Source organism: Staurois parvus, unplaced genomic scaffold (genome assembly GCF_062004578.1).
Source record: "Staurois parvus isolate SC_StPar_1 unplaced genomic scaffold, SC_StPar_1.0 ptg001704l, whole genome shotgun sequence".
Classification (NCBI taxonomy): domain Eukaryota; kingdom Metazoa; phylum Chordata; class Amphibia; order Anura; family Ranidae; genus Staurois; species Staurois parvus.
In genome coordinates this window covers 125,626-149,286 of record NW_028319500.1, presented here as the reverse complement: position 1 = coordinate 149,286, position 23,661 = coordinate 125,626, and the positions used below count along the sequence as shown (strand labels likewise).

At 48.9% G+C, this 23,661-nt stretch overlaps 1 protein-coding gene across 1 annotated transcript; it reads right to left on the bottom strand.

The window, feature by feature from the left end:
- Positions 1 to 1,390: 1,390 nt before the first annotated feature.
- TRAIP (TRAF interacting protein) lies at positions 1,391 to 23,290 on the bottom strand. Its single transcript, XM_089663512.1, has 15 exons — positions 23,139 to 23,290; positions 22,766 to 22,823; positions 19,346 to 19,429; positions 18,913 to 18,952; positions 17,707 to 17,834; positions 17,527 to 17,621; positions 16,911 to 17,024; positions 14,812 to 14,899; positions 13,555 to 13,644; positions 12,363 to 12,451; positions 10,346 to 10,501; positions 8,614 to 8,668; positions 6,589 to 6,714; positions 5,539 to 5,589; positions 1,391 to 3,906 (listed from the first exon to the last, which is right to left on the bottom strand). The coding sequence occupies exons 1-15, from the start codon at positions 23,234 to 23,236 to the stop codon at positions 3,787 to 3,789; spliced, it is 1,392 nt and encodes a 463-aa protein (XP_089519638.1). The 5' UTR covers positions 23,237 to 23,290; the 3' UTR covers positions 1,391 to 3,786.
- Positions 23,291 to 23,661: the final 371 nt, after the last annotated feature.

The following is a 23,661-nucleotide window of genomic DNA, read 5'->3' as shown; positions in this document are numbered from 1 at the left end:
ATAAAGATCTATGTAAAGGAATTAGGACCTCCTTCCTCCTGCTGGTGACCCCCCTAATGATATAAAGGTCTATACAGAGGAATCAGGACCTCCTTCCTCCTTCCAGTGACCCCTCTAGTGATATAAAGATCTATCCTAGATTGTAAGCTCCAAGGAGCAGGGCCCTTGAACCCCTCGTGTATTGTATTGTTATTGTACTGTCTCGTGTATTGTCTCCCATTGTAGTGTGCAGCGCCGAGCAAACTGTTGGCGCTATATAAATACTGTATAATAATGAAGAGGAATCAGGACCTTCTTCCTCCTGATGGTGACCCCTCTAGTGATATAAAGATCTATATAGAGGAATCAGGACCTCCTTCCTCCTGATGGTGACCCCTCTAGTGATATAGAGATATATATAGAGGAATCAGGACCTCCTTCCTCCTGATGGTGACCCCTCTAGTGATATAGAGATATATATAGAGGAATCAGGACCTCCTTCCTCCTGATGGTGACCCCTCTAGTGATATAGAGATATATATAAAGAAATCAGGACCTCCTTCCTCCTGATGGTGACCCCTCTAGTGATATAGAGATCTATGTAGAAGATCAGGACCTTCTTCCTCCTGATGGTGACCTCTCTAGTGATGTAGAGATCTATGTAGAGGAATCAGGACTTTCTTCCTCCTGATGGTGACCCCTCTAGTGATACAGAGATCTATGTAGAGGAATCAGGACCTCCTTCCTCCTGATGGTGACCCCTCTAGTGATATAGAGATCTATATAGAGGATCAGGACCTTCTTCCTCCCTCTGGTGACCTTTCTAGTGATATAGATCTCTATATATAGAGAAATCAGGACCTCCTTCCTCCTGATGGCGACCGCTCTAGTGATATAGAGATCTATATAGAGGAATCAGGACCTTCTTCCTCCTGATGGTGACCCCTCTAGTGATATAGAGATCTATGTAGAGGAATCAGGACCTCCATCCTCCTCCTGGTGACCCCTCTAGTGATCTAAAGATCAATGTAGAGGAATCAGGACCTCCTTCCTCCTGTCGGGATCCATATAGAAGACTCAGGAACTCTTTTCTCCTGTTGGTAACCTACAGGCCGTTTACTCATGTTACAATCATCAACCAATTTTTTCCTCTGTAGTGTTGGCCAACAATGTACCCCCAGTGTTGAACTCTATGCATGCACACTGAAAGCGTCGCTCCTCCCAGAACTGATGTCATTGATGGGGATATGTTAGGACTCTAAACCACCTCATCTCTCATGCACTCTGATGGGGGTAGCAGAGCCAGGAGTTCTATCACATGGTTATATCACTTTCAGAATGTTCAATGGATACAGCAACAGGTCCTCTTACCCTTCATCCTGTAAATGGTAAAAGTAGTAAACCCGAAAGCTTCACACTTATATGTACATTTATTTGCACAGAAAACATGCACAGAATATTCTACTCATTCACAACAAAACTCAGCTTCTTCCCTGAATATATAATAAAAAAAAAACAATAAAGTGCATCTATAGCCCTTTTAGTTGGGAATGGAGTGATAAGGGGTTAGTTTTTGATTGTTGTCCCCCCAGAGGGTTGGGAGAGGGGGAGGAATTCACTGTATTTGTCCTGGTCACCAAGACTAAAAGAGATAGGAAATCCAAAATGTTACAGTTGTCACCAGAACAGGAAGTAGAAAGACATGTTCCAATGGGGACAGCTGTTGGGAGATTTTCTCTTGCTCCCTGCGGTAGCTCTGAAAAGAAATTTCCCCAACAAAACAAAACAAAAAAACAAACACAAACAGTAGGGGGTAGAAATGTTGCTGCTCCATAGTTTACATAGCATGAAAGTGTCCAAGCAGAGCAGGTGTAGTCAGGATGGAGCTCACCCACGATCCCCATAGATTGCTGAAGAACAATGACTGGCCCACCACACACACACGTCAGCGTTTTCTTAAATTTTTATTGTTTCGGTTATGTACCAGTAGAAGCCACGCCTCCGTTACGCATTTTACTCTATTGATGGGTGGAGTCATACAACTCATTCCTATGCCTGAGCCTGTCTGCAGGATGAAACGTGTCAGCGGGGTTCAAGTGTGCACAACTGCTCCAATAAAGTTTTATGAAAAATGCTGACATTGGTGTGAGCCTGGCCTTTGTGATCTGCAAGAGACAGAAAAACCAAACAAAACAAAAAACAGATGTCATAGTTCGCAAAACGCATTTTACTCTATTGATGGGCGGAGTCATACCACTCACTCCTATGCCTGAGCCTGTCTCCAGGATGAAATGGGTCAGTGGGGTTCAACTGTGCACAACTGCTCCAATAAAGTTTTATGAAAAATGCTGTTGTTGGTGTGAGCCTGGCCTTTGTGATCCACAAAAAAAAAACGAACGAAAAAACCAAACCAGAAAAAAAAAAAAAAACAGACAAAAAAACAGATGTCATAACAATTCGCAAAACGCATTTTACTCTATTGATGGGCGGAGTCATACCACTCACTCCTATGCCTGAGCCTGTCTCCAGGATGAAACGGGTTCAAGTGTGCACAACTGCTTCAATAAAGTTTTATGAAAAATGCTGTCATTGGAGTGAGCCTGGTCTTTGTGATCAGCAAAAAACCCAAAACCCCAAACAAAAAACTGATGTCATACTTCGCAAAACGCATTTTACTCTATTGATGGGCGGAGTCATACCACTCACTCCTATGCCTGAGCCTGTCTCCAAAAAGAAACAAGTTCAAGTGTGCACAACTGCTCCAGTAAAGGTTTTATGAAAAATGCTGTCTTTGGAGTGAGCCTGGCCTTTGTGATCCACAAAAAAACAAAAACAAAAAAACAGATGTCATAATTCACAATACGCATTTTACTCTATTGATGGGCGGAGTCATACCACTCATTCCTATACCTGAGCCTGTCTCCAGGATGAAACGGGTTCAAGTGTGCACAACTGCTCCAGTAAAAGTTTTATGAAAAATGCTGTCGTTGGTGTGAGCCTGGCCTTTGTGATCCACAAAAAAAAAAAAAAAAACCAAAAACCCCAAAAAAAAAAAAAAAAAAAAAAACAGTTGTTATAATCTCCTACCCTATCCAAAACTAATAGTTTTTGGCTTTAGATACATTCCAAAATGAATGTATAGTCAAAACTAATTTTTTTTTGGATGCAGTAGATCAATATATTGACTTGTTGGGAGAAATCTCTCTGAAGTGAAATCGCCTCTTAGTTGTCCCCAATGGAAGATTTCCCCTCACTTCTTGCTCTGGGGACAACTCCAATTGGATTCCCCACCACTTTCTGTCTGGGAAACAAATGGTCACCTAGACAAATAGAGGAATCCTTTCAGCGGAGACAGACAGCAACAGGGGCTCCAACCCTTCACCACTCCACCCAAAACGAAAAAGGGTTTTGTCTTTATGTACACGAAGCATCAGTGGTAAGTCATAAATTAAAAGTTAAAAAAAAAAAAAATAGAATCAGGTGATATTCTAGGGATGGGGGAGCGTCTGTGGTGTTTGGGATACCATGAGGACCAATCAGCCCGCATGGCATGGCAGGCCCCTTCCCCCGGTCCAATCACAGCCCAGACACACCACAGGAAAATGGCGCGTTCACATCGTAGATTTCCAGGCAGTAATATAAAGGAGGGACATGGTTCTATGACAACCCTCGCCATCGGGTGACAACGTAGGACAAGTCGCCTCCCATATAACCTCTCGTCTAGAATGGAGTCCAGAGGACTGACATGGCACCCTGATACACAGGATTAGAATTTATAACAGTCCACAGATATGAAGGAAAATCATCTCACTTCAGGAAGTCCTCCAGCCGCGGCTGATTGGATGTGCTAGTAGAGGACGTCACCGGCCGGCTCACCTTCTTCCGCTTTAGCTTGGCAGGCAGAGGCCGGATTTCTGTCATGGGGCTCTGGAAACCAAGTTAAGGACATCAAGTACAATACAACGCACCCGTCTACCCAGCTATGGGACAGAATCACAGAATAAAGAGAACCTGTATTATAAATACGATGCAGAACATACACCAGTGTTCAAAAGATTGGACTTTCCCAGAATTCTCATCATTTGTAAAGCCAGAGATACTCTACCCACCAAAGCAGCGTAAAAGTAATTGTTTAGGCCAGGGTCTCTAAACTTCTCAAAATGGGGGCCACATCATATATATTTGACAAATAATCGTAGGCCAAAAAAAAAAAGTCATAAAGGTTCCCCCTCGCATCAGGCGTCCCCGCCAGAGCGTCCCCTTTGCGTCAGGCGTCCCCGCCAGAGCGTCCCCTTTGCCTCTTTGCGTCAGGCGTCCCCGCCAGAGCGTCCCCTTTGCCTCTTTGCATAAGGTGTCCCCGCCAGAGCGTCCCCTTTGCATCAGGCGTCCCCGCCAGAGCGTCCCCTTTGCGCCAGAGCGTCCGCTTTGCATCAGGCGTCCCCGCCAGAGCGTCCGCTTTGCATCAGGCGTCCCCGCCAGAGCGTCCGCTTTGCATCAGGCGTCCCCGCCAGAGCGTCCGCTTTGCATCAGGCGTCCCCGCCAGAGCGTCCGCTTTGCATCAGGCGTCCCCGCCAGAGCGTCCGCTTTGCATCAGGCGTCCCCGCCAGAGCGTCCGCTTTGCATCAGGCGTCCCCGCCAGAGCGTCCTCTTTGCATCAGGCGTCCCCGCCAGAGCGTCCTCTTTGCATCAGGCGTCCCCGCCAGAGCGTCCTCTTTGCATAAGGCGTCCCCGCCAGAGCGTCCTCTTTGCATAAGGCGTCCCCGCCAGAGCGTCCTCTTTGCATAAGGCGTCCCCGCCAGAGCGTCCTCTTTGCATAAGGCGTCCCCGCCAGAGCGTCCTCTTTGCATAAGGCGTCCCCGCCAGAGCGTCCTCTTTGCATAAGGCGTCCCCGCCAGAGCGTCCTCTTTGCATAAGGCGTCCCCGCCAGAGCGTCCTCTTTGCATAAGGTGTCCCCGCCAGAGCGTCCCCTTTGCATCAGGTGTCCCCACCAGAGCGTCCCCTTTGCATCAGGTGTCCCCACTCTCAAAAAAGCTATTTAAATTCTGGACTTTGAATGGCTGTAGAGAAGACTACAGATATACAGGTACAACTTATGTAGGAGGATGTGTTTCATCTCTGTGTATCACCTGAGGCCGGTCACTACACTGGGTTTATGTGAGGACTTACAAACACTTTAATCTGAAACTACTAAATCCCATCAATCCAGAACCGCAGGATGGGGAGGAGGGGGGTGTCTATGGAAGGGTTGTGATGTAACTTCAGCGTCCTGCCCCCTGCCTTTCAGACTTGAGAGATCCTGTGTACATCCTGTATTTTGTCTGGAAGTAGGGGAAATACAGCTGTAGATAAACAGGTACAACAAATGCAGGAGGATTTGTTTCATCTCTGTGTATCACCTGAGGCCAGTCACTTCACTGGGCACAACCACTTTAAATCTCCAGCCTCTGGTGCCGCTACGGTTTCCTTTCATATGCTCCACCTTCAACCCAAACACCTCACCTCACCCTCCGCTAACTGCATGCTGCTGGATAACCCCCTATTATGGGGGTAGAAGGATACAGTCTGAATAAATTTTGTTCGTCCACCAAGACCGTCAAATCCTGTCCTGATCTGAGAGGGGATAATAAAAAAAAAAAAAAAAAAAAAAAAAAAAAGGACATTAGTTAATTCCAATGATGTGGTCAATAGGGAGGCACTGTTATGTCCAAGTGTGAAAAGCGCCTCTACTGGGGCAATAGGAGAACTGCTTTGAAGTAGGTGGGAGGAGGTGAAGGATGCTGGGCTTTTTTTTTTTTTTTTTAATGACAAAAGATTTAATTTTATAAGTAGCAAGTATAAATGTTGTTTAATTTTACATCTACTTTGGTTTGCTCTGTGCACTGCACACCATTAAAGTGTTACTAAACCCACAACAGTGAAATCAGTCTGTAGATGCAGGAAAGCATGCTTGTTACTCACTGTGGGATCTAAGGGGTTAATCCTCTGCATTGTGTAAAAATGTGGTTTGATCCCATCGTCTCTGATCCTCCCCTTCTTCCAGTGTCTCCCTCTTATCTCCTGATAAGACATCGCGTGGAGACACTGTGCACAAGCTCAGTTTGGTGTGTATTGCTAGAAGTTTTTGGTTTTCTTCTTGGGAGAGTGCATGTGATCAGCACAGGGCCAATCAGCACTGCCCAGACAGAGGTCAGGGGTTCTGCATCCTCCTAGAAAAAACTCCCCCTATAAGTTTTAACCAGTGCTCTGCTGGACACTGATAGAAGTTACAAGATTGCTATTTTTTCAGGGCTTTAAAGGATAAATTCACCTTTCGGAACATGGTACATGTTCCACCTGTTTTTAGGGGAGGGAGATGCTGGAAGTTGGAGCCTGGTGATTGCCGTAAATTGGAGGAAGGGTGGGGGTGCTGGAAGTTGGAGCCTTGTGATTACTATAAATTGGAGGGAGGGTGGGGGCTGCTGGAAGTTGAAGCTTGCTGATTGCGATGAATTGGAGGGAGGGTGGGGATGCCGGGAGTTGGAGCCTGGTGATTGCCGTGAATTGGAGGGAGGGTGGGGATGCTCAAAGTTGGAGCTTGCTGATTGCTACGAATTGAAGGGAAGATCTCACCACTCCTGTGTTCCGCTGTGCAGGTAACATACTCCCAACCGGTCTCTTGTGCAGCAGAGAGTTCTTTATAAATGATGGCAACCTGGGTTCATCTTCCTCATCAATGTTTATGTGACCTGGCGCAGTCTGAGAACACAAAGGGGCCAGTGAACTAAAGTATGATACATATAGTATGACTGTGAATTGATGTATACACATAGAAAAAAAATGGGAAAGGGGGAGAGAGCGAGGGAAAGGGGAGAGAGCAAGAGAACGAGGGGGGGGGGCGCAAGAGAGCGAGGGTAAGAGAGCGAGGGGGGGGGGAGAGCAAGAGAACGAGGGGGGGAGAGAGAGCAAGAGAGCGGGGGGGAAGAGCAAGAGAACGAGGGGGGGGGAGAGAGCAAGAGAGAGGGGGGGGAGGAGAGCAAGAGAGAGGGGGGGAGGAGAGAGCAAGAGAGAGGGGGGGAGGAGAGAGCAAGAGAGAGGGGGGGGGAGAGCAAGAGAGGGGGGGGGAGAGAGCAAGAGAGAGGGGGGGGGAGAGAGCAAGAGAGAGGGGGGGGGAGAGAGCAAGAGAGAGGGGGGGGGAGAGAGCAAGAGAGAGGGGGGGGGAGAGAGCAAGAGAGAGGGGGGGGGAGAGAGCAAGAGAGGGGGGGGGGAGAGAGCAAGAGAGAGGGGGGGGGGGAGAGAGCAAGAGAGAGGGGGGGGGGGGAGAGAGCAAGAGAGGGGGGGGGGGAGAGAGCAAGAGAGAGGGGGGGGGGAGAGAGCAAGAGAGAGGGGGGGGGAGAGAGCAAGAGAGAGGGGGGGGGGAGAGAGCAAGAGAGAGGGGGGGGGAGAGAGCAAGAGAGAGGGGGGGGGAGAGAGCAAGAGAGAGGGGGGGGGAGAGAGCAAGAGAGAGGGGGGGGAGAGAGCAAGAGAGAGGGGGGGGAGAGAGCAAGAGAGAGGGGGGGGGAGAGAACAAGAGAGGGGGGGGAGAGCAAGAGAGGGGGGGGAGAGCAAGAGAGGGGGGGGAGAGCAAGAGAGCGGGGGGGAGAGAGCAAGAGAGCGGGGTGGGGGGGAGAGAGCAAGAGAGCGGGGTGGGGGGGAGAGCAAGAGAGCGGGGTGGGGGGGAGAGAGCAAGAGAGCGGGGTGGGGGGGAGAGAGCAAGAGAGCGGGTGGGGGGGAGAGAGCAAGAGAGCGGGTGGGGGGAGAGAGCAAGAGAGCGGGGTGGGGGGAGAGAGCAAGAGAGCGGGGTGGGGGGAGAAAGCAAGAGAGCGGGGTGGGGGGAGAGAGCAAGAGAGCGGGAGGGGGAGAGCAAGAGAGCAAGGGGGATCAGAGAGCAAGAGAACAGGGGAGAGAGAGCAAGAAAGCGGGGGGGGGAGAGAGCAAGAAAGCGGGGGGGAGAGAGCAAGAAAGCGGGGGGGAGAGAGCAAGAAAGCGGGGGGGAGAGAGCAAGAAAGCGGGGGGGGAGAGAGCAAGAAAGCGGGGGGGAGAGAGCAAGAAAGCGGGGGGGAGAGAGCAAGAAAGCGGGGGGGAGAGAGCAAGAAAGCGGGGGGGAGAGAGCAAGAAAGCGGGGGAGAGAGAGCAAGAAAGCGGGGGGGAGAGAGCAAGAAAGCGGGGGGGAGAGAGAGCAAGAAAGCGGGGGGGAGAGAGAGCAAGAAAGCGGGGGGGAGAGAGAGCAAGAAAGCGGGGGGGGAGAGCAAGAAAGCGGGGGGGGGGAGCAAGAAAGCGGGGGGGGAGAGCAAGAAAGCGGGGGGGGGAGAGCAAGAAAGCGGGGGGGGAGAGAGCGAGAAAGCGGGGGGCGGAGAGCGAGAAAGCGGGGGGGAGGAGAGCAAGAAAGCGGGGGGAGGAGAGCAAGAAAGCGGGGGGAGGAGAGCAAGAAAGCGGGGGGAGGAGAGCAAGAAAGCGGGGGGAGGAGAGCAAGAAAGCGGGGGGAGGAGAGCAAGAAAGCGGGGGGAGGAGAGCAAGAAAGCGGGGGGGGGGGAGAGCAAGAGAGCGAGGGGGGAGAGAGCAGAACCATTGCACAGAGCAGGTAAGTACATCATGTTTATCACTTTAAAGGGCACTCACCTTTAAGGCTTTAGACTCCTGCGAGGTATTCTTTGCTGGGCTCTTAACAGGGGAACTGAGGAAAAAAAGGAAATACAGTGGGGCAAAAAAGTATTTAGTCACCACCAATTGTGCAAGATCTCCCACTTACAAAGATGAGAGAGGCCTGTAATTGGCATCATAGGGAGACCTCAACTATGAGAGACAAAATGAGAAAACAAATCCAGACAATCACATTGGCTGATTTGGAAATAATTTATTTGCACATTATGGTGGAAAATAAGTATTTGGTGAATATGAAAAGTTCATCTCAATACTTTGTTATATATCCTTTGTTGGCAATGACAGAGGTCAGACGTTTCCTGGAAGTCTTCACAAGGTTGGCACACACTGTTGCGGGTATGTTGGCCCATCCTCCATGCAGATCTCCTCTAGAGAAGTGATGTTTTGGGGCTGTCTCTGGGCAAAACGGACTTTCAACTCCCTCCAAAGGTTTTCTATGGGGTTGAGATCTGGAGACTGGCTAGGCCACTCCAGGACCTTGAAATGCTTCTTACGAAGCCACTCCTTCGTTGCCCGGGCGGTATGTTTGGGATCATTGTCATGTTGGAAAACCCAGCCATGTTTCATCTTCAATGCCCTTGCTGATGGAAGGAGGTTTGCACTCAAAATCTCACGATACATGGCCCCATTCATTCTGTCCTGTACATGGATCAGTCGTCCTGGTCCCTTTGCGGAGAAACAGCCCCAAAGCATGATGTTGCCACCCCCATGCTTCACAGTAGGTATGGTGTTCTTTGGATGCAACTCAGCATTCTCTCTCCTCCAAACACGACGTGTTGTGTTTCTACCAAACAGTTCTATTTTGGTTTCATCTGACCATATGATATTCTCCCAATCCTCTTCTGGATCATCCAAATGCTCTCTAGCAAACTTCAGACGGGCCCGGACATGTACTGGCTTAAGCAGGGGGACACGTCTGGCACTGCAGGATCTGAGTCCCTGGTGGCGTAGTGTGTTACTGATGGTAGCCTTTGTTACGTTGGTCCCAGCTCTCTGCAGGTCATTCACTAGGTCTTCCCGTGTGGTCCTGGGATTTTTGCTCACCGTTCTTGTGATCATTTTGACCCCACGGGGTGAGATCTTGCGTGGATCCCCAGATCAAGGGAGATTATCAGTGGTCTTGTATGTCTTCCATTTTCTAATTATTGCTCCCACAGTTGATTTGTTCACACCAAGCTGCTTGCCTGTTGCAGATTCAGTCTTCCCAGCCTGGTGCAGGTCTACAATTTTGTTTCTGGTGTCCTTCGACAGCTCTTTGGTCTTCACCATAGTGGAGTTTGGAGTGTGACTGTTTGAGGTTGTGGACAGGTGTCTTTTATACTGATAACAAGTTCAAACAGGTGCCATTGATACAGGTAATGAGTGCAGGGCAGAGGAGCCTCTTAAAGAAGAAGGTACAGGTCTGTGAGAGCCAGAAATCTTGCTTGTTTGTAGGTGACCAAATACTTATTTTCCACCATAATGTGCAAATAAATTATTTCCAGATCAGCCAATGTGATTGTCTGGATTTGTTTTCTCATTTTGTTAGTTGAGGTCTCCCTATGATGCCAATTACAGGCCTCTCTCATCTTTGTAAGTGGGAGAACTTGCACAATTGGTGGCCGACTAAAGACTTTTTTGCCCCACTGTATGAAATAAAAACTGAACTAACCCCAGACACAAACACCCTGCACAGAGCTCCATTACTCACTTTCCGCGATCGAGCTTCAACTTCTTAAAGGGAGCGATTACTGGTTTGGATGGGTTTGGTTCCGGGGTGTCCATATCAAAGGTAAGGTCGAGATTTATATCTTCGCCTAACATTGGTGGGCGGAGCTTTGGCCTTTTTAGTCCAATGGGAGCAGGGCTAAAAAAAAAAAATAAAAAAAAATATGGAACATGGTTACAATGAGATAAAATTCAGGATGACCCCCAACTTGCTATACAGAGCCCTGTCCACATGGAGTATAAGAGCATCCATTATTTATACCAGGGGGCATCCATCATGCGCCTACCCAGGGCAGGCAACTCCAGAAAAATGTCAAAAACATGGAAGCCCAACAACACTGGGTAAAGTAGGGAACAAGCATGGCCAAAACTACAGTAGGAGTGGCCAGTGATTTTAGTGCATTAACATAAATCATACACTGGGTGCCAGTGTGCCGCTAACCCCTCCCCCTTCTTGTCCACCCCCCCCCCCCCCCAAATGATGTTTTACTTGCATTGGTCAGTGCGGTGTCCAACCAACATCATCTATCATCATCCACCTTACCAACCGTTCAGTGTCTGCTACCCCTCTCTTCCAATCCCTCCACTGCCTTCCACCCCTCTCTGCCAACCCCATCACTGGCTTCCATCCAGTGTCCTCCACCCCTCTCTGCCAATCCCATCACTGGCTTCCATCCAGTGTCCTCCACCCCTCTCTGCCAATCCCATCACTGGCTTCCATTCAGTGTCCTCCACCCTTCTCTGCCAATTCCACCACTGACCTCCACCCCTCTCTGCCAATCCCATCACTGGTTCCCATACACTGTCCTTCTCCCCTCTCTGCCAATCCCTCCACTGACCTCCAGTGTCATCCACCCCTCTCACTGTCCTCCATTCAGTGTCCTCCACCCCTCTCTGCCAATCCCTCCACTGGTCTCCACTCAGTGTCCTCCACCCCTCTCTGCCAATCCCTCCACTGGTCTCCACTCAGTGTCCTCCACCCCTCTCTGCCAATCCCTCCACTGGCTTCCACTCGCCAAACGAACATTAAAAATACTCACAACTTACAAAGCCATCCACAACTCGGCCCCCAGCTACATCACCAACCTGGTCTCAAAATACCAACCAAACCGCTCTCTTCGATCCTCCCAAGACCTTCTACTCTCTAGTTCCCGTGTCACCTCCAGGACTTCTCCCAAGCTTCTCCCATCCTATGGAACTCACTACCCCAATCGGTCCGGCTGTCTCCTAATCTATCCACCTTTAGACGATCCCTGAAAACCTCTTTAAAGAAGCCTATCCTCTTTCTATCTAGTAAACTGCCTTTTATTTCCTCCATCAGCTCATCCCCCCCACAGCTATTACCTTTTGCGTCACTCAACCCTTCCTCCTAGATTGTAAGCTCTAATGAGCCGGGCCCTCTGTGTCCTCTTGTACCAAACTGTATTGTAACTGCAATGTCCGCCTTCATTTTGTACAGCGCTGCGCAAACTGTTGGCGCTATATAAATCCTGTATAATAATAATATTACATTGGTGGTCGGTGAGCCTCCATTGTAGTGCCTCCAATATAATACTGCTCATCATTATCATATAGGTATCCCCAGTGCCACCAAACCTCCAACCCCCATCCTGCGCCACCAAACCCCCCCCCCCCCCCTCCATCCTGTGCCACCATCATATCCCATCAAAAATGCTCTTTCTTCCCCCTCCCCCCAGTCAGTGACCTAGTCACTGCAGATCCACCTCTGGATAGAGGAAAGATGCAGAAGGGGGACCAGTGCTTCAGAACGGGTGGGATTCTCTCAGCTCTGCAGTGCTGCTTGGGGTCTGATAAGCGGAGGCAGTTCTAAAAGCCCGTGGCATTGAATATATGGGTCATTATTTATGATCTACGCCCCCACGCCCACAAATTGCCCCCACGCCCACAAATTGCTGGTTTGCTGACCCCCCCCCTTCCCCCAATATAGACACATTGCAGTAAATCTGGAAAGTTTCTGGATTAAAATGCTGTTGACAAACCTCTCAAATATCAGGCGGCTAAGGGCTTCATTGGTGGCAGTCGGGGTGCTCAGTGTCTTCTGCAAGAACTCAATCCTTTTCTTCAAACTCTAAGAAAAATAAAAAAGCATCAAATCAAACAACATCCCACAGAAGAGAAGGCTGGTCATCAAATCTGTGTCTGACCTGCATGATGGACAGAATATCTGAATGTCCCTCTGAAAGATATGATGGTGTACCAGTGCAAGCAGGACTCCCCACCATATCAATGGAAGGCTCCACCAATGGCTCCATCTCCAACAAATCTGTGGAGATGGAGTATATACTGTATACTTGTACAATACGGATGTCAGATTTGTGTGGAGGATGGAAAGTCAAATCATATACCAGCTTTCATTATTTCCAGAAAACTCCGGCTGTGAAATATATACCCAGAGTTTCCAGATTTCCAAAGCTTTAAGCAGAACTCCACCCAAAAGGGGAAGTTTCGCTTTAATGCATTTTCACCCGCTCCCCATTAAGGACTGGCACCTTTCGGGAGCGGGGGGGGGGTTGTGGTAAAAGGTTCCGCTGTGATAGGCGATTGGAGGCGCAAGTTGTCCTCCCTCCCCGTAGTCTTCTGGGACACATGACAGATCCTAGAAGACTACGGGGCCATTCACAAAGCTCTGCGCTTCTCCTGCATGGGCACCCGGCTGTGAAGCCACAAGGGGAGAGAGGACGGCGGCGGTGAGGACGGCGGCGGTGAGGACGGCGGCGGTGAGGACGGCGGCGGTGAGGACGGCGGCGGTGAGGACGGCGGCGGTGAGGACGGCGGCGGTGAGGACGGCGACGGTGAGGACGGCGGCGGTGAGGACGGCCGGTGAAACCGGCGGCGGTGAGGACGGCCGGTGAAACCGGCGGCGGTGAGGACGGCCGGTGAACCGGCGGCGGTGAGGACGGCCGGTGAAACCGGCGGCGGTGAGGACGGCCGGTGAAACCGGCGGCGGTGAGGACACCGCTGGATCGTGGGACAGGTAAGTGGCTGTATTTTAAAAGTCAGCAGCTACAGTTTTTGTAGTTGCTGATTTTATTTAGATTTTTTCAGCTGGAACTCCACTTTAACTGAACAAGCTGAAGTTAGAAGCTGATTGGCTCCCATGCAAAGCTGCACCAGATCCTGAGTGCTCCAGCTGTAGTGAATCTACCCCATGGGGTCACCACAGTGTCTTACCATGATTTCCTTATCGGCATTTTGCAGCTCCTTTTGAGAGGCACCTAGCTCATCCCTCATCTTCTGCAGCTCCATCTCTGCTTTCTGAGCCTGGGGAGGAGGAAATCCATGACAGAGAACAGGTAAGTATGACATGTTTGATATATTTTTTGTTTTAACCCCTTCACGCCTAAGGGTAAAACAAATCTTAACACCTAAGCACAATTTTGCAACGTTGACATGTGTTAGTAAAAACCGTCCGTATCCTCACACCTACTTTGTACATCCAGGTGAATTATACCGCGTTTTTTTCAGGACAAATTGGGCTTTCAAGATTGAATGGTAAATGGTAATGGATATCTCCTGATTTAGTTTATTATCAAAGAAAACCTGGGCCAAAATAGTAAAAAAAAAGAATTTTTTTAAATTTAGCTATGTGTTTCTTGTTACTACCAGAACCTACCACCAAAGAACCACCCAAAATAAATTTTACAGCTCTTGACGATCGCAGTGATACCATAGATGTGTGTGTTTGTACCCGGAGTACAGCCCAGAAACAATAGTGCGCAGTTTGCTTTTTGTTTACCCAAAACACACTGACACTAATACCAAGTTTTGTTTTTTTAATCCTGACCTTTGACCCTGGCCTTTTGATCTTGACCCAAGCACTTACCCTGGCACTGAACTAGATCAAACCTTGATCTAGGTATTTTTTTTTTTTTAAATTATCTTTATTGTTTTTTTTTATTATTTACCAAACATTTTTTTCCCTCTATGCCTGGAGTTAGAGAGAGAAAATGTATCGCTCTCCACCATTCATAGAGAGAGAAAAAAAAAAAAACACAAGGGGGCCGGGCTGTACAGTGACTGATCACTGTGATAGCCAATCAGAGGCTATCACAGCGATCACGTGACCCGGAATCAGGAGTACCAGGTCCCAATCGTTAAAAGTGACACCCCAGTCTTTGTGCTGGGAGCGCACAGTGCGCTGCGCTCCCAGCACAAATATGCGCCCCACGGAAAAAAGCCCAGTTCTGTGAGGCCGCATATTTGTGTGATGTCGGCATCAAGGGGTTAAACTGCATTTACTATCAATTTAAAGTTTAAAACAAGTAAATATAAAATATCTTCCTATTTACTAATGCTAGCAGCATAAGGATTAAAATACTCTAACAAAAAAGTGGAGTCACTCCTAAAAAAAAAAAAAAAAAAAAAAAAAAATCAATAAAAATAATTAAAAATTGTTACAAAAAACAAAAAACAAAAAAAAAGACAAACCTTGTGGTTTGCAGCGAACAATTCCTTCTTCAGCTTCTCCGTCATATCTGCCGATACTTTCCGAGCTTCTTTCAGGTTTTCATACTCTCTGGAGGAGAGGGGAGCAAGGGGTTAATGGCGGAAATCCTCATTATATCCTCATCTGCACCTTGTTTCCGCTCAGCGGAGTGCTCTAATATAAATTATTTACCTAAAGTGAGTCTCTGGTGACCCCGGGGACCCTACAAGTGCCAGACACGAGTCTTTTACCCGGGGTCAGCCAAAAGAAGAGAATATAAACTGTTTATAAAGTGGAGCCGTCCCCTCCCCCAGCAGACACTGCATCCCGCACAAGTGCGTCCATTACATGACATTTATAGGCCCGGCACTGGCGGTGGGGAAGGAATACGATCATCCACAGTACATGGGAATGTCTGACACTTGAAATACACAACTTTGATATTTATACAGCTAGAATGAAGTTGCGGCAGAGGGGGCTCCATGCGGCTTTCTGGGGGTTTGAACGGCAAACAAACTGCATGATTCGATCATTGCTGGCCTGCAGCATTCTCTGCATGTCTACTGAACAGAGACATTGGCCACTGCATGACAGCAATCTGCGTTAACCACTTCCCGTCCGGCCGTTGTATATAAACGGCCTCCCCGCCCCCTGCTTGTGCGCACTCCCTAGGAGCGATCCAGTGCCCACTGTGTCCTCCAGACACCGATCATCGTACAGGACCTCTCTGCGAGGTCCCGATCATGTGATCACTGATTGGCCAATCAGTGATCGCATGCAGAGTAATAAGCAAGATGTCACTTCTGACATCAATGCTTACTACGTGTGAAATCTGTGAATGATCACAGAGATCACATGGTACAGGGCTATTCATAACAGGCTTGTACCATGTGACAAGCTGTGACCAATCACAGCTCACACCGTATTTCTCAATGGCTGAAGGAATGCAGCCAGAGAGAAGGAGAAATTATTGCTTTTACAACCTTTATGGGTGTAAAAGCAATCAGCGTAAAAAAAAAAAACAAAATCTTCATCACTCCCCACAAAATAGTACAGTGTCACCATGGTGACACTGTACTGTTAGGGTGACAGTATGTAAAAAAAAACAAAAAATTATAAAAAAATAAAATAAAAATGTAAAAAAAAAAAAAACTGCACCCATGTTTCTCCCGTGGCACTCAGTATGCCGCAGCGGGTGGTTTTAGGCCGGCTACATTTGCATGAAGATCACCCGAGGTCACACCCACATATGACGCTGACCCTCTATTACTGAAAACTGAAATGCTGGTCATCCTCCAGCCAGGAAATGAGTTGGAGCGCTATCTGACTTGCTGCAGCTTCTAATGCACATTGTGAGAAGCTCCCAGTGTGCAGTGACATCAGAGGAAGTCATTACAGTCCAGGAGAGGAGCCGGTACACCTGCGCAAGAATGAAGGGGAGGAGCCGCTACACCCGCGCAAGACTGGAGGGGAGGGGCCGCTACACCCGCGCAAGACTGGAGGGGAGGAGCCGCTACACCCGCGCAAGACTGGAGGGGAGGAGCCGCTACACCCGCGCAAGACTGGAGGGGAGGAGCCGCTACACCTGCGCAAGACTGGAGGGGAGGAGCCGCTACACCTGCGCAAGACTGGAGGGGAGGAGCCGCTACACCTGCGCAAGACTGGAGGGGAGGAGCCGCTACACCTGCGCAAGACTGGAGGGGAGGAGCCGCTACACCTGCGCAAGACTGGAGGGGAGGAGCCGCTACACCTGCGCAAGACTGGAGGGGAGGAGCCGATACACCTGCGCAAGACTGGAGGGGAGGAGCCGATACACCTGCGCAAGACTGGAGGGGAGGAGCCGATACACCTGCGCAAGACTGGAGGGGAGGAGCCGGTACACCTGTGCAAGACTGGAGGGGAGGAGCGGGTACACCTGTGCAAGACTGGAGGGGAGGAGCCGGTACACCTGTGCAAGACTGGAGGAGAGGCCGCAGGGAGGATTTAACAATGCAACTATACATTTAACAACTTGTATGCAATAGAAAGACTCCCTCTTCCCCGGGAATAAAGGACAGTGGCATGGGATTCCCTCTTCACATAGTAATAGGGTGCAACTTACTTCTTCAGAGACACGCAGTATATGGCCAACTGCTCGACCGCAGACGGTCCGGACCCCATATCCCTGACCATTTCCTCTACCTCATGTCTCCGGGATTGCAGCAAAACCTCAATACTGAAAAACAGGAAGGAAAGGTTATAGCTCCGATAACCAATACCATTCCCAATCACCTGGCACGCCACCTAACCAATACCATTCCCAATCACCTGGCACGCCACCTAACCAATACCATTCCCAATCACCCGGCGATCCACTTAACCAATACCATTCCCAGTCACCTGGCACGCCACCTAACCAATACCATTCCCAATCACCCGGCGATCCACTTAACCAATACCATTCCCAGTCACCTGGCACGCCACCTAACCAATACCATTCCCAATCACCCGGCACGCCACCTAACCAATACCATTCCCAATCACCCGGCACGCCACCTAACCAATACCATTCCCAATCACCTAACCAAAATTTCATCCCTGACAACTTGCCGCTCACCTCCCCAATATCATCCCCAATGACTTCTTGTTCCACCTAACCTATACCAACCTTGATCACCCTCCTGCTCCGCCTAACCAATCAATATCCCCCCAATCACCTAAAACTCCACCTAACTAACCTTTCTAGTGAGCGCAGCTTATTGCGCAGCTTGCGGGCCTCCTCCTTGGCAGTTTTGGTTTCTGCCTGCTGCACGTCAAAAAATTTCATTTGTTTCTAAAGACCGAAAAGAACAAAGAAATGCAAACATCATACAGAAGATTATAAAATAAGGCCACATATTCTGCAGCGTCCGCTGTACCTTCAGTGATGTGCAAAGCATCTCATAGTCTCCAATCTTCTTCTCCAGACATTCTATGGTGACGTTCCTCTCATCCAGAATCTGCCGCAGGGAGTCCACCAAGTCCTGACATTCCCGCTTCTCCCTCTCTGATGGGAAATTCAATTGTGTTACAACAAAAATCAATAGTTTGTCTCTCTGCCCCTCCCACAATGAAATTTCCCTGCAGTAGTTTGTTACTGCCCCTCCCACAATGGGGAGATTCCCTGCAGTAGTTTGTGTCTCTGCCCCTCCCACAATGGGGAGATTTCCTGCAGTAGTTTGTGTCTCTGCCCCTCCCACAATGGGGAGATTTCCCGCAGTAGTTTGTGTCTCTGCCCCTCCCACAATGGGGAGATTTCCCACAGTAGTTTGTGTCTCTGCCCCTCCCACAATGAGATTTCCTGCTGTAGTTTACCTCTGCCCCTCCCACAATGGGGATTTCCTCCAGTAGTTTGTCTCTCTGCCCCTCCCACAATGGGGAGATTTCCCTGCAGTAGTTTTCTCTGCGTCCCTCCCACAATGGGGAGATTTCCCTGCAGTAATCGTCTCTGCCCCTCCCACAATGGGGAGATTTCCCTGCAGTAATTGTGTCTCTGCCCCTCCCACAATGGAGAGATTTCCTATAGTAGTTTGTGTCTCTGCCCCTCCCACAATGGGGAGATTTCCCTGCAGTAGTTTGTCTCTGCGCCCCTTCCACAATGGGGAGATTTCCCCTAGTTTGTGTCTCTGCTCCTCCCACAATGAGATTTCCTGTAGTTTACCTCTGCCCCTCCCACAATGGGGATTTCCTCCAGTAGTTTGTGTCTCTGCCCCTCCCACACTGGGGAGATTTCCCTGCAGTAGTTTGTCTCTGCGTCCCTCCCACAATGGGGAGATTTCCCTGCAGTAATCGTGTCTCTGCCCCTCCCACAATGGGGAGATTTCCCTGCATTAATTGTGTCTCTGCCCCTCCCACAATGGGGAGATTTCCCGCAGTAGTTTGTGTCTCTTCCCCTCCCACAATGGGGAGATTTCCCTGCATTAATTGTGTCTCTGCCCCTCCCACAATGGGGAGATTTCCCGCAGTAGTTTGTGTCTCTTCCCCTCCCACAATGGGGAGATTTCCCTGCAGTAATTGTGTCTCTGCCCCTCCCACAATGGGGAGATTTCCCGCAGTCTCTGCAGTTGCCCGTTTGATGCACTCACCTTTGATGTGGAGGCTGGCTTTTATTCGGTCAACTTCATTCTGCAATAACATGACACAATTTAGAGGAATAGTACATAGAGTGAAGCTTCCATTATTCCGGGGATAAGTCACTGCAGCAATGACAAAACAGGCAGCCGATTGGTCGCCCTCATGTACTTCCACAAGGAAAATGCCAGTTCTCTGATTGGTTGCCACCAGCAATGACAAAGCTTTATTGTTGGGAACCACGTCTGGGTACACTTGTGTTTGTGCCTTTAACAATAAAGTTTTTGTCATTTCTGATGTGACGAGTGCAGCCAGCCAACCAAACAGCTCCATCTGGCCGGCACCTCTGAGCGGCAGGTTATCCTGGTGCTGAGAGTATTCCGATTGGTTGTTGTGGTCAGCACTGACCCCGCCCTCAGCATACATACATCATAAAACTGCAATTACCTTCAGAGATTCGGCATCGAGTGTGGAGTCGTCCTCCAGGCCGACATCAAAGAAGAGTTTGTGGATGATCTGCCGGTTGCTCACCTAAAAGAAGACAATGAGGTCCATTTACTGAAGAGGCGGAGCAAAGGGAATGCGAGTGAATAATATGAAGCGGAGTCAACAGCCAATCGTGTGCTAGCGCAAATCCCTTCTCCTCATTTCCCTTGCACCTGATTGGGTCCCCTTACTTATGACGTATTCCCCTTACTCTGATCACCGTCTGTGCCTTTAGTAGATCTAGTCCAATATCAGGCGTGGCGGGACTTGTGCTCACTCTGCTCATATCGGTTCAGCCATGCGGGGCGCAGCCAGCACAAAGGGAGATACGCAAATATGTAGCCCCGCGGCAAAAAGCCCAGCACACCGGGCCACATATCTGTGTGACGTCAGAGTCAAGGGGTCACCCAGTCATAGACAATGGGTGTTCAACACGTCATGGAAGTGCACAGGGTGCATGCCGTACGCCCTGTCCTTCTATGCCTCCCCCTTGCATTTGTGGACCATTCCCAATGAGTTGTTGCATACAAAGAGATACAAAGTAACATTATATCTCTTGTCTGTTCCATGTTTATAAACAATGTTACTTTTTATCTCCCATCTGATCAATGTTTATAAACAATGTTACTTTGTATCTCTCCTATGTTCAAGGTTTATAAACAAAGTAACATTGTTTATAAACATTGATCAGATGGGAGATACAAAGTAACATTGTTTATAAACATTGATCAGATGGGAGATACAAAGTAACATTGTTTATCCTCTTTGCCGCCGCCCTATAGCAGAAATACTGCTACAGGGCGGTAGGGGTGTGCAAAATCACATATAAATAATGTTTTTTAAAATTTCTTTACTGGATATGTTTTATAGCAAAAAGTCAAAAATATTGTTTTCAAAATTGTCGGGTTTTTTTTTATTAAAGCACAACAAAAAAAAAAAAAACGCACAGGCAAACAGATACAAAGTAACATTGTTTATAAACATCGGTCAGACGCGAGATTGAGAGATAGAGAGATACAATGTTACTTTGTATCTCTATCCCCGTCTGATTGATGTTTATAAACAATGTTACTTTGTATCTCTATCCCCGTCTGATTGATGTTTATAAACAATGTTACTTTGTATCTATCTTCCATCTGATCCATGTTTATAAAGTAACATTGTTTATAAACATCGATCAGACGGGAGAGAGAGAGAGATACAAAGTAATATTGTTTATAAACATTGATCAGACGGGAGAGAGAGAGATACAAAGTAACATTGTTTATAAACATTGATCAGACGGGAGAGAGAGAGATACAAAGTAACATTGTTTATAAACATTGATCAGACGGGAGAGAGAGAGATACAAAGTAACATTGTTTATAAACATTGATCAGACGGGAGAGAGAGAGATACAAAGTAACATTGTTTATAAACATCGATCAGACGGGAGAGAGAGAGATACAAAGTAACATTGTTTATAAACATTGATCAGACGGGAGAGAGAGAGATACAAAGTAACATTGTTTATAAACATTGATCAGACGGGAGAGAGAGATACAAAGTAACATTGTTTATAAACATCGATCAGACGGGAGATAGAGAGATACAAAGTAACATTGTTTATAAACATTGATCAGACGGGAGATGGAGAGATACAAAGTAACATTGTTTATAAACATCGATCAGACGGGAGATACAAAGCAACATTGTTTCTAAACCGAGAAAGCGACAGTTAATCCAGGAATACACAGTAAGAATATCATACGAAAAATTTAGTTGAGCAAATGATTGACCGATTTTCTCTTTGTTGATGAGCAGGATGTTGTAAGCGATAAACTATATTGTGAACATAAAAAACTTTGATTGAACAACAGTGAAAAATGTTGTTGTTTTGCATGCGAACAATCGATTTTCTATGTGGTGGTATGACGGTCACCAGAAAAAAAATCTATCAAGCGCTATCACACGAGTGGAAACAGAAGATGACCCGGATGTTTATGTCCAAGGATCCGTAAATCCAATTAAATCCAAGGATTTATGTCCAATCGCTCGTTCTGGGCGGCACGGCGTTGAACGCTCGTTCTGGGCGGCACGGCGTTGAACGCTCGTTCTGGGCGGCACGGCGTTGAACGCTCGTTCTGGGTGGAAGAATGTGGCTACAAGGTCACACGCACACTGCATCACTCCAACGTCAACACTATGTATTGCTCGACGAACAATTTTTTTTCGATTGGTTAATGTGGGCCATGATTTCGACCAACGGACGAACGCCGATCGGTTGTAGGATGACCGATCGGTCGATTTTCTTACCGTGTATTCCTGCCATTACTTTTTGCATTTGTTTCATTTTCCTGCAGATGAAAGGGATTAACTTCAACCTGCATTTGGCATCAAGTTTAAGCAACCTGACAAGTCATTTTTTTTTTTTGAACCCTTACCTTAATCTGTTCCCATAACCCCGCCTCCCCCTTTGTTGTGAAAAAAAAATCCAGAGTGACCTACTGTATGTACATTGCAGGGATTTCAATCTCTTGCAGCCCACGTAATGCGCATGTGCAAAGAAGGCGGGCTTTAATACCAACATGCATCCATGGACCGCCCTGGTTTCAGTGCCGAGAGTGCAGCCCCAGCACAGTGGCTGAGCTGTCACAGTCAGCTCTCCGTCTCCAGCGATGATCGGGTGCCAGTGGGTCTGGACCTGGTATGACAGCCAATCACAGAGGTCACATAAAAAGGCGGACCTTCCCCAAGTCTAGTTAAAGGGACGGGGTTAAAAATTGTCAAAGAGTTTGAGTTTTGCCATTGTGTAGAAATGGCTCTTTCATCAGACTGGGGGGGTGTCGGAATCATTATAATCACCCGGGGCACCCTCAGCGTTCTAATGAGGAAAGCTGCAGGGTCTGCATCCCTTTACATGTCATTAACCCCTGGGGGAGTATCACACCAAAAAAACCCTTACATTTCTATTACAAGGAGGGCCTGGAATCTGACTTCCATTTAGTGCAGACGTTTACCTGCAAAGTTCAGGGGTCTGTCTGCCTGATCTCTGGGGCCCGTCTGCCTGATCTCTGGGGCCCGTCTGCCTGATCTCTGGGGCCCGTCTGCCTGATCTCTGGGGCCCGTCTGCCTGATCTCTGGGGCCCGTCTGCCTGATCTCTGGGGCCCGTCTGCCTGATCTCTGGGGCCCGTCTGCCTGATCTCTGGGGCCCGTCTGCCTGATCTCTGGGGCCCCTTGACTTCCAGTGACAGCAGAGAGCTCACAGGATCAGGATGAAACGCGTGTCACCAACCTCCACCAATAATGGTCATGGGGGTGCTGGGCGGAGCTACAGCATGTAAAAACCACCCCCAAGGACAAAAACAGGTGGTGACTCTACCCGCCCCCATTACATTTACCTGGATGCGGCACTGCGGACAGGTGCGGCTCGGGGCGGAGCTGAACCATTGCTGGAGGCTGAGGAGGAGAAGAGGGGGGGGGGGGGTCAGTACACAGGGAATACATTCACAGATCACAGTGTTGGGGGGGAGAGGCGTATATCAGTGCTGATGAAGGGGGTCTGTACCAGTGTTGGTGGGGGGAGGGGTGTCTGTACCAGTGTTGGGGACGGGTATATCAGTGCTGGGGGGAGGGGTCTGTACCAGTGTTGGTGGGGAGAGGGGTCTGTACCAGTGTTGGGGACGGGTATATCAGTGCTGGGGGGAGGGGTCTGTACCAGTGTTGGTGGGGGGAGGGGTCTGTACCAGTGTTGGTGGGGGGAGGGGTCTGTACCAGTGTTGGTGGAAGGTGTGCCCGCAGTTGATCGCCGCCACATCTCTCTGGTGATCGAAGAAATCGGAGCAGATCGTACACAGAGCTCGAATCGGCATCTTCTCTCCGACCTGTTCGATTTTCCCGCGATCCTCTCCTGATCCCACACGTCGTACGTCCTCACGTCACCCGGCTGGCGACGTCTTCACTCATTGGCTGGAAGGGGGAGAGCAGCCATCTGGGGGGCGGAGTGAAGCGGAAGATTGACGGGAGACTCTGCCTATGGGAAGCGAGGAGCCCCGCCCACTGCCTGGAAGCATTGCCTGAGCTCACCGAGCCCCGCCCACTGACACCCCCACATCTCTGCGGTCCGATCTCGGCTGGCTCCTGGTGGTGGCGGATCGGGCAGTGTGTGGTGTTCCTGTCATAGAGAGATGGATCTGACATGTTCGCTTTACAGTGCAACCCCAGAAATGTCCTATAGAGGAGTTGGACTACAGAACACCTCTCCATTCTATCATCGAGGGGAAGGGGTTCTGTAGCT

What these genes read in the sequence shown, in the direction of transcription:
- TRAIP (XM_089663512.1), bottom strand. Translation starts at nt 23,236, where the DNA reads ATGCCGATTCGAGCTCTGTGTACGATCTGCTCCGATTTCTTCGATCAC. An exon ending in TCGATGCCGAATCTCTGAAG is followed by an intron (nt 18,953 to 19,345) that starts GTAATTGCAGTT and finishes ATGTTATTGCAG; the next exon opens with AATGAAGTTGACCGAATAAA. An exon ending in TTGAAGCTCGATCGCGGAAA is followed by an intron (nt 8,669 to 10,345) that starts GTGAGTAATGGA and finishes TTTTTTCCTCAG; the next exon opens with TTCCCCTGTTAAGAGCCCAG.